Here is a 16,902-nt window from a genome sequence, read left to right as displayed (position 1 = left end):
GATTCTATAACCTGCACCTAAATCCTAGTATAGCATGTAAACGGGTGTTCTCGCATTTCGCCCGCCACCGAAATCTGGCCACTGTGGCAGAGAGTCGAACCCGCGCCCTTCAGCTTATCAGTGTAATGCCTCAGCCTCTATTCGATACCACGGTGTGTACAGAAACAGTTTCGCACAGCGCAGCACATAAGACACACCTCAACTAACCTATAGCCCAATTTTTTGCTTAATACCCGTGTTACGTGGGCATCTTAAAGGGCCCCTAGACCCCCTCCGACATTTTCCCAAACATATTCCCAAACCGGGATTAACGCCAGCCTTATAATCCGTCGAGTCCCGTTCTGTTGGTCACAGTCTGCCCGTTCCATTGAACATTGTTTTGAGGTGTCTCCTTGTTCTTCCAAGCAGTCCATTGGAATGGTGGACAACGGTAATCATTACTCAGCATTTTTATTCTGCTGCAGGGCTGTTCATGCAAGCCAGCTGAAACGAAATTTCACTTTGGCTGAAATCATTGTGTGTGAGTAGTGTGTGCCACTGAAGAAAGTTTGGCAAATCCTGAGGTATGGTAATGGTATAGTTTTCTGGTTATCTGTTTTCAAACAGCACTTAACCAGAAAACACGTACACCTGGCAGTTCTTGCTATGATGCAGATCACGGTGCGCCACCTCCGATACACTTAAAACACCCCTCATCTCCAAGGCTATGCCGAGGAGTCCGTACTTCCTTGGCTTGCGTCACTTCCAGTGAGCGGTATTAGTGGCGCTTTTGTTCTCAAGTTTTGGTATGCAAAACGGTTGTTTCTTTCGAGCTTTCCGTGACGCTTCGCCTTGTATTTCAAACGCAACATTTTGCGCTGATGCTCCTCTCTATGTCCGCTACCTGAATTAAAGTATAGACTTTTTATGTGGCCTAAAATCTTCTTGGAGTTTGCGTTTAACTACCAATTCTGGTGAAACAGCACACATACACCTGCAGGCAGAGACGTCTTTAGCGAGGTTTATATCCAGCATTCTCTGAATAATGACTAGCGCAATAGCAGCTTGGCTCAACGGAAATGACGTCACTGCACTTTGCTGCGCCCGAAGGTCCTTCGTTATCTGCACACACAAAAACAAAGAATGTGCCGGCGCATAGTTCCTCGACAAATGTTCGGAATGGAAGGAGAGGGGGCTGGAGTTCGTCGTCGTCAGCTTAGCCGTCGTCGACCAATCAGGAGCACGATCCGTCGTCCCAACCGCGGCGCCACCTCTCATCAACTCGTGAACAGTCGAACTCGGGCTTGCCCAGCTTCCGGTTGACAACATTGTGCTGCTCGCAGAGCCACTGCGCAAGCTCCGTGCGGCTCGTCACGCGAGGAGGGCTGGAGTCGAGCCTGCGTGATATGTAAAAAAGGACGATGCGAATACATCGTTATGTTGAAGTTTTCGATTCATTCCCAAGAAAAAACGCAGAAAAAGAAATAACAAACAAACCACGCAACCCACTTAGAGCAAGGCTAACGATGTTCTTTGAGAGCAAAACTTCAAAAACAGTTGCAGCCTTGAAGAATACAGTGTTCGCGCATCGGAACGTGGGATCCAGCGACAACCCGTGTTCACGAATTTTTCATCCCTTGAAGCTTCCATCTTCCCCTGAACTTCTGATCTTTTTTTTTTTTTTTAACAAATAGTCACTTATATTTTTGGCAATCTGTGGTGATTTAACATGCAGCTAAGTCTGCGTACACGTGTCTTCTTGCAATCGACCCCATAGAAATGCAGCCGCTGTCACCGGGAATCGAGCCCGCATCCTATATCGAGCTTAGCAGCGGGCGGAACACCCTTGCGGTGCGGCGTATGTGATCTCCGTACCCTTCAAAGTAAACTTTTTTTTTCAAACTTTTCCGGAAAGGCGCTTCTCCAAAACCGACGACCACCCCTGTACCTTTTCATTTACTCGTACGAGGGAGCCATGTCGACTGACATCACCCCCCCCCCCCCCCCCCTCGTAGCTTCCCCACCGTGTAAGCCCACGGACAGGGAGTCCCCGACGGACCAAGCCAATCTGCCTAATGGCTCAACCAGGGAAGATCGTATTTCGCTCCGCCTCCGACAATCTTCCGACGTAAGCCAACGACACCACAACGCTATAGCGTTGTGGTGCCACCAAATGCTATAGCGTGGTTAAAACCGTCCAAGCGAACTCTACAGGGCGGGCTGATTTCGAATGCGAGATCGGCGAACGGTGCTTTCGTATGAGAAGCTTTATCCCCGAGAGTGGCTCGGACCCCCACTGCACGCATCTTTCCTAGACAACTATCGCGAAGAGCCAGACCAGCGGCACACCTATAGAATAGCCCCTTGAGGCGCCACGTCCACACATGTGGACGCAAATTGTTTTTGCACAGTTCTTTGGACTAGTGATTGCGCGTAGGATGAATTGAACTTTCTTCATAATCACTGTGTATTTACTCAACCTTAAAGGGATACTGAAGTGAGACAATGAATCCATTTAGATTGATAAATTGTACTATGAAAACTAGCGTCGTTACTTTGGACGAATGAAGCGCGATTTATACGAAGACAGGGGACACAGATAAACACAGAGGAGTGCCGACTTACAACTGAATTTATTTGCACTTCAACGGGCCTTTTTACGCACCATACGTGGCCATATCATTCAAGAATGATAAAAATAACAAGAAACAAATAAAAAATCAAGGTCGAAGCTTCACTTTTAAATTTCGCGCAGAAATCTACCTGTGTGACGTCACAGATTGTAAAAGTGCATTTTCCGTATTTTTGGTGGCACTGGCTCAACGAAATTTCCTGAAACTTAGCATGTTAAATCTATGGCCCCCTCGGCGGACAATGTACTTCATTTTCACCTATTAGGAACTACGTATGACCTAGTAGATGCCGTCGAAAGCTGTGACGTCACGGCGTTTGGTGCGGGAATTTCAAGGTGGCGTCGCCACCCGCATTTTCTTTTCGCGTGTTTTCTCGCTTACCAAGCGTCTTCTCGCGGTAAGAGTGGTGTTTTCGGTACTGCGAAATTGTAATTTACTAAAGCGCGAGAAATGGTTTTTCTCTTTAGGGTCCCTTTAATGTGCCGCACGTGACTTCAGCCGACCACTTTGGCGAAGGAACCCGCCACGGTGGTCTAGTGGTTATGGTGCTCGACACCTGACCCGAAGGTTGCGGGATCGAATCCCTTGCAGCGGCGGCCGCATTTCGATGGAGACGAAATGCTAGAGGCCCGTGTACTTAGATTTAGTCACATGTTCAAGAACCCCAGGTGGTCGTAAGTTCCAAGAGCCCTCTACTAACTACGGCGTCCCCCATAATCATATCCTGGTTTCGGGACGTAAAACACCAACAATTATACTGTGTTGAAGGCACTACGATGTTCGACAACTCGGTCGACGTGCTTCCAAGACCGACGCGAAAAGTATTATTTTTCTTTGCTCTAAATGTACACAACGAAAAACAAATTGCGCACGCATTTTCAGCCTACGATTTGATTATTTTTGTGTAACCGTGGAACCTGGCTGACTGCAAAATAATTAAATATTTAATTACACGCTAATTAGGATTAATTACTAAACCTCGCACGAAACAACGCATTATTTTTTTGTATTTGATATAGTAAAAGCTCGTTAATTAGAACTCGAAAGGGACCATAAAATTGTTCGAATTAAGCGGAGTTCGAATTAGCGGGCACGCGCTAGAATGAACGGACGTCGCTCCACACTGCGCGGGCAGAACCCAAAGAAGCCACCTCTCGACTCGTTATCGCTAATTAGGCGCCACTACACGTTTGTGGCAGGTGATTTCGTAAATTATGTTCATGGAGCTGTAACAGCGAACAGAATTAATTTATCAGTCAGTGATACGCCAGAAACAAACACCCATATGCATTCACGTGAGCAGTGAGCCTTAATATATAAATAAGTAATTTGCATTTGCTTGCGTTTGTTCTGTCGCAACTCCATGATGATCGTTTGCAGCTCGCCCAGGAGCTCCAGCGCAGCGTCCGAATTCTCATCTGCTGAGAAATACTACTGTTTCGTTGTTTTTATCTCTAATAAATTTGGCTCGGTTTGGTTTTGAAACACATTGAGATCACTCTGGGCCGACTCCTGCTAGGAGCAATGAAAACCAGGGGCTCCTAATTCGAATTAACCATTTTGGATACGGAGGCGTTCGAATTATCGGGAGTTTTGCCCCATAGAAATACACAGGGCTGTGCCGGGACCAGGGCGTCAGTTCGAATTATCTGTAAGTTCGAATTAACCAAGTTCGAATTAACGAGCTTTTACTATCGAGTGCCTCGGAATTATGTTGTGCGAATTTGACGCACTTGCAAACAGTAGATCATCAATTCGCGCCTGCAAGGGATACAGCGAGGTGTTCGTCCACCAAACGGAGATGGAAGGAGTTGCGCAGCGGAACAACTCGCAAATTTAACCTGTGCAATGTCTGTAGGCGGCACAAGCTTTGTAAGGAAATAAGGTTGAGGCGAGCCCATACAGAAAGAGTACAGGATATTTATAATAGTATATACACTCGTTCATTCTTCTTATAAACACGGGTTGTCTGTTCATTGCATACTTGGCAGCAGTGCAAGAAGAATTAAATTACTTATTGCTGTAATGTACAATGTAACAAACTATACTTTGTGGGCTGAAAGAAAGAAAGGAAATTTTAAGGGCTCGTTTTTCTTTACTAGACACAGCATTAAGTAGAACTAATTCAGACAAGAAAACCAAGGAAATCAAAGCAGATGTTGCTTGTAGTAATTATGATATAAATGCGAAGAGAGTATATAAAGTGGACGAAAAGAGAACTTGCTGCCGGCAGGGACCGAATGTAATTTGGTAACGTAAGGGATTACTTCAAGCGAATAATTTAGAGAAAAGTGCTCCTTAATTTCACAATTACTTTTGACTAAAGTATAGCATATTCGCTTCTATCATGGCATAAAAATTTGACCAAACAACGCCCCTCCCCCCTCCCCTCCCTCCCCGCTTCACTTTTCTTCTACACTGTGGTCCCGGCCCTAGCGGCGGGAGACTAAATTTCGTGATTGCGGCCCGCTAGCTGAGGCGAGCTTGAGACCCCTGTCGCACTGTATCGTATAGCATTTCAGAATCAGTTTATCCATGTCAATAAACGGTGATAATTAGATGATATGTATATACAGAAGGAAGTCGCGTAGCTGGAAACTGAAGTGAAACCTCCTCTGCATGATGACAATAATAATGCTCACGAACAATAATGGCAACGTGTAAGTTTCACATTAATAAAATCAATTACCAGACATGACTAAGCAATAATATATATATATATATATATATATATATATATATATATATATATATATATTATGGAGAGAGAGAGAGAGAAGAAACAAACAAGAAGGTATATTAGTGATCGCAGTAGAACAAAAAAAAAAACTTACTACAATGATGAAGGTGAGTCTCAGAAAGCTAAAATAAACTTCTTAAGTTCGACATTAAACCTCTGAGCTTATCAGTTCCGAAGTGACAATGCTGAAAAATGTAATGACAGTTTGTCGTAGTTGGTGCGAATGTTAGGTAAAATAAAGTTCAGGTTCTCAGCAAATCTAGTATTTTTAGTATTTGCTCGCCGTATTATCAGCAACAAACGTCGTCTGCTCACCCTTCTCAGAAACAGACGTTGAAATAGGCGTCGCCTGTTTCAACACTCTTCGAAAAAAAGAACAGAAATCGTAGACCAAGGCACGTGGCGCCACGCACGGAGATTTTGCGCAACCCTTTGTTCTCGCCGGCTCACGGCAACTGAAGCGCGCTCAAATCATATTGGCTTAAAAGGCGAGACGTACAAGATGCGGGCAGGCGGCGTTCCGGTTCACTCGAGTTCATGCGGGAACTCAATCAGGACCCATACGGGAACTCAAAAAGAGATACGCAGGTAGTCGCACGGTTCGCATAGCGAGCAGAGTGTTTGCGAACAGGATACACTGATGTTTGCGGCTTACACTTTAGTATAAGTGCAGACTTCGTGAGGCATACAACGATAAACAGTGTAACTATGCGGTTGCAGCTGGGGCTTCGAATTACCGCGAACCGCTGACGAAGTTATTGTGATTAAGGGTTGCTGGTCGACTGGAGTCACTTGTCACAGTGACTGTCACAGTGTCGCGTGTCACAGCACACCACTATTTAAAAAAATCAGGAGTTCTTGCCCAATAGGAAAAATGCGGGCAAGCGAAGGTTGGCGTGTATACCTAACGTACTTCTTTCTTTCTTTCGTTCGTTCTTTCTTACTTTCTTTCTTTCTTTCTTTCTTTCTTTCTTTCTTTCTTTCTTTCTTTCTTTCTTTCTTTCTTTCTTTCTTTCTTTCTTTCTTTCTTTCTTTCTTTCGCATTGCGCAATGATCCCTCCTAGCTTTTTGCTTCCTACATGCCGAGAATTGGACCTCACGGACACGTGCTTAGCAGCGAAACGCTTTAGTTTCTACAGGCAACAACGACGGCCAGCGCGTTCACATCCAAGGCAACAATGAAACTTGGCAACGTGAAATGCCGAGTCACCTCGATGAATGATCGGATTGCCGTATCAGAAACGGATGATCGCCGCTAAGCCCGCGACCGAGAGAGCATCAGTCATTGGAAAGCGGCGTACGCAAATGCCCACAAAAATACGCCGGTGCCGGGTTTTTCGCGTATACGACGCCGCCATTGAAATCTGCGAGTTATAAAAGCCTCGCTTAATAAAAACGCGGGAGTGTCATGGTCGTTCAACGAAGCTGCACTTGTTCGTAGAAACATCACCATCGCCTTGGTCGCTTTCTGACTTGAAGCTTGTACGGTCCGGCGTTCTAAGATTGATTGCTCCGAAAGTGGCCATCGCCGTCTGATGCAGCTAACACTGTCGACAGGGACCGCCGCTCGGAGATGTAGCGGGAACAAAAATCACCGTAGCATATTTAATGACTTTGCAGAGTAGTGTCAGCTTTAGGCCAAACCTTAATCTGCACAGCTCAGAGAAACGCGATATCATTCTGGAAACTTAATAAATTTTTGACGGTATTTGCCTGCTTATGAAGCGAGTGGATGGCCTTAAGTAGATTATTTTCGAGTTTCAAGTTCATCTCCATAAGTAAGAAAATTCAAATCATGCGCGAACACTGCATATGGCCCCTTAGCCGAAGACTAGTTGTGGGGCCATTTACAAATACGTACAAATATATACAGTTACCTAATATGCAGTTAGAAGACAGAGATACAAAGCTACAGAGAACGAACATCAGAAAAATAACAGGTGAAAACACTCTAGATGAAACGTACAGTGAATTCTCACGACACAAGATCTTGTTCGGAACTTCAATATAATATAAAAAAAGAAAACAGAGATATAGAAACACATAGAATGAACATTTCACATAGGTTCGGCTGACAATTGCTGAAATTACTATTTTTTTTTTAATTTTTGAAATTACTGCCAGAGATGGCGCTGCCTGTGAAGAGCAGCAGCGCCGCTAAGAGAGAGTGAAGAAATAATAGAGAAGGAAAGGCAGGGGAGGTTAACCAGTTTAGGACAACCGGTTTGCTACCCTACACACGGGGACAGGGAGGGGGGGGGGAGAGTCTGAAAGATGGAGAGGAAAGAGAAAGATAGCACATGACACCATGACACACACAGAATCAGTCGGTCACTCTTGCGTGGTACGCGACATTTTTGTCACAGCCGCTTGTCCACGTTGCTTGGGAAGCCTATAGCGTAGCACGCGGCTTGGAATTTACAATTAAATCTCAAAGCCAGCTAGAAATCGTTGAAGAAGACACGCAAGTTGGGCGAGTTGGTGAGGTTCCATGGTAAAAATGTAAAACAGCGCTTACTTAAACACAAGACGAAGGAAGAAGAGACACACACGGCGCTGAACTTGCAACTGGTTTAATGAAAAACAACACGTACTTTTTTCAAGGCGAGCGCGCATGCTCATTGTCAAAGATAAAACACTTGTCAAACCATAAGGCAAAGCCTCGTGTGAGCCCCCTAGTCACCCCTGGTTAACAGGCACATTTCTTTCGATGATAACGCCAGGGAAGTTTGGCTAACGCAATCACTGGCCTTCCTTGATGTGTGAAATGCATCAGCTACTTCTCTAGTGTAGCTGTCATTATGAACAAACAAGATTTTTGTGTCAACAAAAAACGGTACACACTGACACTCAAAACAGTGCTCGGACAAGTTAGTTACTTTCTTTGGTAATGAATTCTTGTGCTCAAGAATTCATTCCTGTTTCTCTTCTTCCTTCGTCTTGTGTTTAAGTAAGCGCTGTTTTACATTTTTACCATAGAAATCGTTCCCTCTTTTCTCGACAAATGATGCCATGAACCCAAATGACCGCGCCATGAACCGAAAGTCCACGGCCATTGGCTGATTTGAGCATCATGGGCTGCATAGTTACTGCGGCGGCCGCGGGGTGCCGCGCGCTCGCTCGGGATCACACTGAAAGTAAGGTGCGTGTTCGAAAAAAAAAGAAAAAGTGCTCAAGGTCATGACGCGCGCTGACGAAAAGACATAGCTTCTCGCCCCTTGTCATCCCCCCCCCCCCACCTCCCCTCAGACTGCGTAGCTTTCAGCGCGCTCGCTGATGCGGAACGAGAGACAAAGCGCCTGATGCGTGCGACACATCCCCGCAACTCCGCTCGTTTGCGGCAGTCGATTCGTGAGGCAACAGGCTCTTTTAATGAAGCAATTCGATGATTACTTGCAAAAGCGTTGCAGGGCCCCTTTAACAAATTCGTTGTCTCCCAAATGTGTGTTCCTTTGTAATCATATACATGTCTTAAGTAAACTTTCAATGAACTTTGAAATATGACAAACCTCATCATATCTGGCGAGTGGGCGTTCGTATAAACGATTTCATCGTTCTCGTGTACTCAAGAACTCCGCGAGTAAAGTTTCTTTTATAGATACAGGCGGTACGGTGCACTAGCCTTACTACTTTGATAATAACCTAGCTTTCCGTACGTGCATATATACCCGCATGCGCGTTATGCAAACATTATTATCTGTTTTCTAGCAGTCGAGCAGGCTATAGCCGACTTCTTCGTCTAAAAACTCGTCTGGGCTTCATTTAATAACGCTCAACCAAACCTCGGCAAACGAAGTACGCTGACACGTGTGCTCATTTCATTATCTTAATGTTATCGGGTTTTCACCCATAAAAGCAGTTACCACCGCTCGGCGCAGGCCACGCCGCTATCTACAGTCGGTGCATTTTAGTCTGTCCGGTATAAAATGCTTTGCTATACCGGAATACCGGGTTTGAACTGCGCATGCTCGCGCCTGGAAAACATGACCGCGCCGCCGAAAGCGGGTGCCGTCCACCTCGAATCAATCAAGTGGCCGTCGTGCTCTCAGAGTTTATATGGAACATGACGGCAACGCCAACGGCAAAAACTCATCCATATAATTGCTATCGCAATAATATTTTGCTTGGCTAAGAAGCGATGTCGGAATATTTGCTGAAATTTGGCAGGACATCATTAATTCGGAGCTGGCTAGCTCCGAACTAATGCTTTTATTTGCTTTAGATTCATGTCCTTAAGCTTCGATGGCAAAGTATCCGTGTCGATTTGGCACCGTTTTCGAGAGTCATACTCCAATAATCGATGCTGTTGGTTTATCGAGTGGCGACGGGCGCTTCCGGAATCTCAGAGGACATACATTACGCGTTTGTTGTTTTTTATCATCCATAGCCTGCACCACTTGACGTGGCGGCAGTATGGCACACGCTATTCGGTATTACGCTACGCCCTTGCGATAGCGGAATACCGGACAGACTAAAAAAAAAACAAAAAAAAAAACGCTCCGTCCACAGCCGCCGATGTCCGACTCATAGAGAAAGTTTTCGTAGATGCATTATTCAATCGCATTTGCTCGTTTCCATGACGTCAAGCACTATTCGCGTACTTCAGGTAGTTGACTTTCCCATACAGACAAATGTTCGTGTAGCTGGTTTTCGCTCGAAAACTTTAACTTCCTGCCAAATTTCAGCAAATATTCCGGCATCACTGCTTACCCAAACAAAATACTATTGCGATAGCAATTATATGGACACTGTCGACGTTTTTTTTTGCCGTTGGCGTCGCCGTCATGTTCCGTATAAACTCCAAATCGATAACATCCCCCCGCGCATCGCATGTTATACCCGCGGGTAAAAGCGCGCGAGCGGGGGTGACGAACGCGGATGAAGCAGAGAGTAAACGAGCCGGCCCATCTCCGTCGCTCGGAGCGATAACATCACCCGCGTGCGAGGCCTACCGTCTAATGCTGCTCAAACGGAGAGGAAACGGCCCACCCGTCTTGAACGAGCACGAAGGGACGCTAGGAAGGGGGGGTCGCTCAAGCAGCTCGACAGGCATCAGCGGACGGCTCGTATGGACCTACTCCATGTTTGTAAACAGCGGTAGGCGCCGTCGACGTACTGAGGCGCCTGTAGCAGCGACGTCGCGTCGCGTAGGTTCCGCCCAGGTAGGTAGGTAGGTAGGTAGGTAGGTAGGTAGGTAGGTAGGTAGGTAGGTAGGTGGGTGGGTGGGTGGGTGGGTAGGTATCACGGTGTAAGAAAAATAATTTAGGTGTGGACACTCCGCCCGCCGCGAAGGAGAGCACGTCCAGATAATGTTCGCCTTTAATACATGCGCCGGCCGCAGTTTCGTGGGGGGCGCTGCGACATGGGGGCTTATAGTGTGCCTCGATGTGTGCGCCCCACAAAACGCGCAACAAAACGCGCATCAAGGCACCTTATACCTGGCGACAACTTTCTGTGGCAGCACAGCTAAAGCTACGTGGGCGGAGCTTCTGCACATGTGTTACTACGCCAAGTAGTCCGTTCGCGGGCGATTTCGGTTTTGGTTTCGCGAGCGCATAAAACATGTGCGTTTCCACACGAGTATTCATGGCTCATGATGTTATTTGGGAATTTATGCAGATAGTTTATTCACAGATGTAGTCGAAATCTACCACATGACTTGATATACTTAAGCATGCAAGCAGAAATACCTGGAATCGTTGCTGAGCTCTTCTGCAAATCAAATTATATAACGCTAATGTGCTAGCGGATCAAGTCCACGTGCAAAGCGAGCACCATTTAGTATTGTTTACATTTCTTTTTTGGGAAAGCGACAGAATATTTTGCATTGCGAAGGAACGCAGGAATCAGTTTTATTAAAGCGGTAGCTTTTACTTTTCAAAGAAAAAAAAAAGCCACGGCCCAGCAGTAACTGCGCAATCGGAAATCTTACGCAAAGGTAACAAGCCATTTTCTGAATTTCGGTGCACACAGGGTCGACATCGTCGTTTTCCTACATTTGGAGACGCTGTAACTTTCTGGAGACGCTCACTTCATTTTGTCAGGGGACGCGAAGGCATCGAAAGGCAGCAGATATCTTGGCCACGACCAGTCAGGAGCGGGCGTCTCAGGTGTGTGATTATACAAACGGGTGAAACGCGTTCCTTACTCCCGTGGTCAAGAATGCTCTTTTTGCAAATTGAAAATCACGCTGTCAGTCGCATAATAGACATGAACGCGTCTGTTGCCGAGGCAAAGCTGTGCATGGGTGATTTTGTCACCGTAAATCGCTCTCATTAAAAACGCCAAAACACCTCCCGCCGTAGACGCCGACGGGCACAGTGTTAGACGCAATCTTCGGTGCGACTGTATCAGTCCCATCTATTCCCCTTCCACCTCAACCCCTAAATACTCTCCGTGCCCGTAAAAATGTTCTCCGGCAGGATACACGCGCTCTTATCCCACCGTGTGTCTGCTCTCTCCCCCTTCACCTTACTAGGGCGGAGGAAGTTGTGCTTAGGAGGCTTCGGGCAGGGGTGGCCCTTACACCGGCTGTTATTTCAACATGGAACTGGTCGCATTTACCAGTTGGTTCTACATGCCCGTACTGTTCTGTTCCGGTGATACAAGCAGATGCATACCACCTTATATGGACATGCCAAGGATTACAGTCGGAACGCTCCCGTCATCTCCTACAAGCTGGTCTTCGCTACAGTGACACAAACAGTTATGACCGATGGATACATGACAACACATTCCACAAGACACTTCTTCACTTCATACACAACACCGGCCTAACGGCGCACATTTAACACAAATATACAAAACAAATATTATGCCTTAAGGGCAAGTCTATGTCGCAAAAAAAAAAAAAAAAAAAAAAAAAAAAAAAAAAAAAAAAAAGACTGTATCAGTAATAGTAGGCAACCGAAATACCGACCATGTATGCAACGCATTTTATGAAATGGGCCACTTATTTTACGTACTGTTTCCAATCGCAGTTTCGCTTTCAAGCGGCTCTTCTTGCTGAAGACTTGCAGGTCGCCGGCGTCACTGTCAAGGAAGCTATCGCGATGAGAGACCCACTTGCGATGGTGGTATCACTTGCACACTTCTTTCTCGGTGATAGTATGGGCAAATCAAAATAATTCAAAACGCAGCGCTGTCTTCGTTCCTTTCTGGTAGATGAACACACATCACCTAACGAACACGCGCCTATGCTCACTTGCAAGCTTCGACGTGCATCTGTTGCAGCCGAGCGACGCCATCGTTGTTTAGTGGGGACGGAAAACGTGAAATGGACATCAGAAAACCTTAAAACTCGAAAGAGCGAAAATCGCTAATCCTTTACGGGATTATCATTCTTACTTTCAACGCAAGCAATCTTGAACGTAATACCTATTTCTTTTCTTTTTATGTTTTCTTTTATGCTACGTATTCTACAAAAGCTAGCGTTCGCGGACTACATACAGAAGCGGAGTAAAAAAGTGCGTGGTTCGGTTGCGTAGCCTTCGCTGTGCTGCCACAGAAAGTTGTCGCCAGGTATAGGGGCTTAAGAAACCTATTGCGACGAGGCGAACGCGCGTTTTCCTTCATTTTTTTTCTACCTCATTGCATTTTTTTAACAGTGCACGCTAGCAACTAGAGCAAGGAACGCATACCGCGTTTCTCGCGACCGTGCTCGCGACCGAAAAATGCGACGTGCGGCGAACGCCGGAATTGTCTGCACGGCGTTAGAAAAAAAGGATGCCGAAAAGAATTTAGTAATTGTTCTTATTGTTTAGACCGCTGCTGCTGTAATTTACGCACAGCGGAGGAGGATAGAGCAACTGAACGGCGAGTTTTCATACGGCCACGGTGTAAACGGCGCACCCGACGCACATAGCGTCCCTAACAGCGTTGCGTACGTAAAAGCGCGGCGTCTTGCTTAGAGCGCGTGAGCAGTCTTTCTGCTCGCTGACTTCTCACGTGCGCAACGCCGTTACGGACGCTACGCACGCAGGTCGTCTTCTATAGTACATGCGCCGGCCGCGGTTGCGTGGGAGGCGCTGCGACATGGGGGCCGAGAGGAGGAAAGAGGCGAACATTATGTGGACGCGCCGTCGGGCGGAGTCAAGGAGGTTAAAAAAAATTGCTGGAGTGGCGATTATTGCGCAATAGTGAAGCCGTGCCCACCAAAAGATGGCTGCTGCGCCCGCCATCTTACTAGGGGCATGATAAACCATCGGCGTTTGGCGAAGGAAAGCGAGCGTTTTCCACGCACGCCAGAGAAGTTTAACATGGCAACTTTTACGGGTCAGATACTGCTGCAAGTGTGTCTTTGTGTTACTAGTTTTCGTTAGTAAGCCTCAAAGTCATGGCAAATTTTATTGGACATCAATCGTCAATACTCCTCTCGACGGGTTACTTTTGTCGGCAACAACAATCTTTTATTTTGTACTTAACGTAGTATTTACACTAACAGGTCAAAGCCGTTTGATCTCCAAGTAGGCACCACCAGAAAAGAGCATGTTTCCGAGCTCTTTGGTGGGCAAAAGCTGGCTTCACTTTCGCTGGCAAGGCGTTTCGAGAGCTTCCACTCCAGAATTTTTTTTTAACCTCCTTGGGCGGAGTCAAGGAGGTTAAAAAATATTGCTGGAGTGGCGATTATTGCGCAAGAGTGAAGCCGTGCCCACCAAAAGATGGCGGCTGCGGCCGCCATCTTAGTAGGGGCACGATAAATCATCGGCGTTTGGCGAAGGAAAGCGAGCGTTTTCCACGCACGCCAGACGACTTTATTATGGCAACTTTTACGGGTCAGATACTGCTCCAAGCGTGTCTTTGTGTTACTAGTTTTCATCAGTAAGCCTCAAAGTTGTGGCAAATTTTATTGCAGATGAATCGCCAATACTCCACTCAACGGGTTACTTTTGTCGGCAACAACTATCTTTTATTTTATAATTAACGTAGTATTTGTACTAACAGATCAAAGCCATTTCATCTATTAGTAGGCACCACCAGAAAACAGCATGTTTCCGAGCTCTTTGGTGGGCAAAAACTGGCTTCACTTGCGCTGGCAAGGCGTTGCAAGAGCTTCCACTCCAGAATTTTTTTTAAACCTCCTTGGGCGGAGTCATCATCATCACCATCATCATCAGCCTGTCTACGCCCACTGCAGGGCAAAGGCCTCTCCCATGTTCCGCCAATCAACCCGGTCCTGTGCTTTCTGCTGCCACGTAATACCTGCAAACTTCTTAATCTCATCTACCCACCTAATTTTCTGTCTCCCCCTCACGCGTTTGCCATCTCTTGGAATCCAGTCAGTTACCCTTGGGCGGAGTGTCCACACCTAAATTATTTTTCTTACACCGTGGTAGGTACACACGCTGGATCAATTGACCTTCGTGTATGTGGGGGCCTGGTGTGTTACAACTGTCCCAAACACCACCGTGCAACATAACTGTTCTCGCAATCATAACAATGAGCGCATAAAGAAAAAGCGCGTGTACTCACTCTGTCCGGAAGTCCTGTGCGCATTCCTTGCACGGGTAGAGCCTGGCGAACAGCCGGAAGAACTGCTCGGCGTCCCGCTGCTGCTCCGCGCTGGGCCTCTTGGGATAGTAGGCGGCCACCGAGTGCAGCAGGGACCACGTGCACCGGCCTAGCTCGGAACGGTCGGGTGGACACTCGCGCTCGGGCGATGGACCGGCGTCGGCCGCTTGTGATGGGCCCTGTGAGGCCGCACCAGATCAATCACCAGAGAATCTAATCAGTCAGTCAAGTACGTATTTGAGGTGCCCAGGAACAAACATAAGGTATCTTTGTGCTGGAGTACGCTAAAGAGAGGCTAATAACACAGAATAGTAAACAGTCTACAGGAAAAATAATAATCAGTTGACCAATCAGTCAATTATTCATTGAACGTACGGTGCCCAGTAACAACCGTCAGGTATTCATGCCGGCGCGCGCAAGGAAAAAAATACTTAGAATAAACAATACAATAAATACAGCCTACAGGTGAACATAGGAAAAAGAGCAAACTTTGAAAACAAGTCAGAACAACAGGGCAAAAGTGTCTTTAAGTGTCTTTAAGCGTAAACGCAGTGTTGTTAGCGAAAGTGGACAGACGGCCAAACACCGTATACGTCGAAGAATCGTATATTGTGCAAGTCAATGCTCGTCTTTTTCTTTTTTTTATGGAACTTTATGTGCCATACAAACAGGTTTTATTTTAAACACGAATGTTTCGCGCACTAATCCATTAAAATATATAAATATATATATATATATATATATATATATATATATATATATATATATATATATATGTATATATATATATATATATATATATATATATATATATATATATATATATATATATATATATATATATACCAGTTGATTAGATTTCTTCATCTTTGGCGCAGGAAAAGTCATTCGTGTTGAATCGCACATCGAAAGCGACCTTGTAACTCGCGCTTGTCTATCACCTCCTTTCCCGCCCTTGATAAGTCCTCCAGCTCCTCAAGCGGTATCTTTTTGGGCAAGTTAACAGAAGCTGTATGAAACAGAAACTTGTAGTCGCATAAGTTTTACGGTGACAAATAACAGACGACACTTCCGTATCGCCCCTGAGTAACACTCGGCAACTTTCCAGAAGTGTATTTTCGTAGCAGACGACACTAAACATGTGCCGTCGGCCGCTCCGCAAGACCCGGCGTGCTCCATGAAAATTTTTTGACGCAGGTACGTGCGTACAGACAAACGTTTGGCATAATAGTCAACAATTGTCACTCGGTGTGAGGCGTAAAGTCGAGTTTTACGGCGTTGCGTTCAATTAAACCGTCGTTACATCACCCCGAAGCGAAGTGATGCATTATGCACGCGCACGCAACGAACACGAAACGGCGTAATTAGAACCTACCGCTGCCTTGGAAGGCGTTCCGCCTTTGCTTTTCGCCCAAGCCTTGAAGTCCGAACAGGCTCTGCAGGGTTTCTTTCTTCTGCCGCCGCGATAATCGTAATCCTCGTCGTAGCTTTCCTCGGTCGCCCTGGGCGCCGCCATCTTGACTGTTTTCGTCTTGTCTCGACCTCGCGTCGACTCTCGTCTGTCTTGGTGGATTTTGTTCAAAATCTCATCCTAGGGACGGTTTGCTTCGGTGTAATAACTATAAATCTCAAAGGCTGATTTTGTGTGCCACAAGCTGTTACATGCGGCGCCGAATTCAATATATAAAGAAGTAAATGTAAATAACTATTGGTTGTCACGTTTCAGATGCAATCTATTTCAATTAGTAAACCGCTCACCGCGTTCCATTTAAGCTGCGTCTTCCGGTACAAAACACTTATTTCTATTTTTTATGTCTGTTTTTATGCAAATTTCACTTCGACGGTGATTGGTGGTGTTCAAATTCATGTCCGACTAACAATTTTTCCCTAATAACATTTACAAATCTCGGAGGCTATGTTTTTTTTTTTTGCGTACTAAAAGCGCCAAGTTGATCGCAAAAGAAAAGAAATGCGTCATCGCCGCCATGTTATAGTCGTTGCCGATCGCAGCGCCAAAGCGGCTCGATGGCGGCGGCTTTG

General features: G+C 46.1%; 1 protein-coding gene across 1 annotated transcript; it reads right to left on the bottom strand.

Moving 5' to 3' along the window:
* Nucleotides 1-967: 967 nt before the first annotated feature.
* On the bottom strand, nt 968-16,402 carry LOC119400260 (FAD-linked sulfhydryl oxidase ALR-like). The gene is made up of 3 exons (XM_037667272.2): nt 16,238-16,402; nt 14,824-15,041; nt 968-1,376 (listed from the first exon to the last, which is right to left on the bottom strand). The coding sequence occupies exons 1-3, from the start codon at nt 16,376-16,378 to the stop codon at nt 1,214-1,216; spliced, it is 522 nt and encodes a 173-aa protein (XP_037523200.1). The 5' UTR covers nt 16,379-16,402; the 3' UTR covers nt 968-1,213.
* Nucleotides 16,403-16,902: the final 500 nt, after the last annotated feature.

The sequence above is a fragment of the Rhipicephalus sanguineus genome, chromosome 7 (assembly GCF_013339695.2).
Source record: "Rhipicephalus sanguineus isolate Rsan-2018 chromosome 7, BIME_Rsan_1.4, whole genome shotgun sequence".
NCBI lineage: Eukaryota > Metazoa > Arthropoda > Arachnida > Ixodida > Ixodidae > Rhipicephalus > Rhipicephalus sanguineus.
The sequence above is the reverse complement of the archived record's forward strand: the minus strand, read 5'-3'. Positions and strand labels throughout refer to the sequence as shown.

Coding starts and splice junctions, on each gene's coding strand:
- LOC119400260 (XM_037667272.2), bottom strand. CDS start 16,378: ATGGCGGCGCCCAGGGCGACCGAGGAAAGCTACGACGAGGATTACGAT. Junction 15,042..16,237: donor GAACGCCTTCCAAGGCAGCG/GTAGGTTCTAAT, acceptor GCGGCCTCACAG/GGCCCATCACAAGCGGCCGA. Junction 1,377..14,823: donor GCACAGGACTTCCGGACAGA/GTGAGTACACGC, acceptor CATATCACGCAG/GCTCGACTCCAGCCCTCCTC.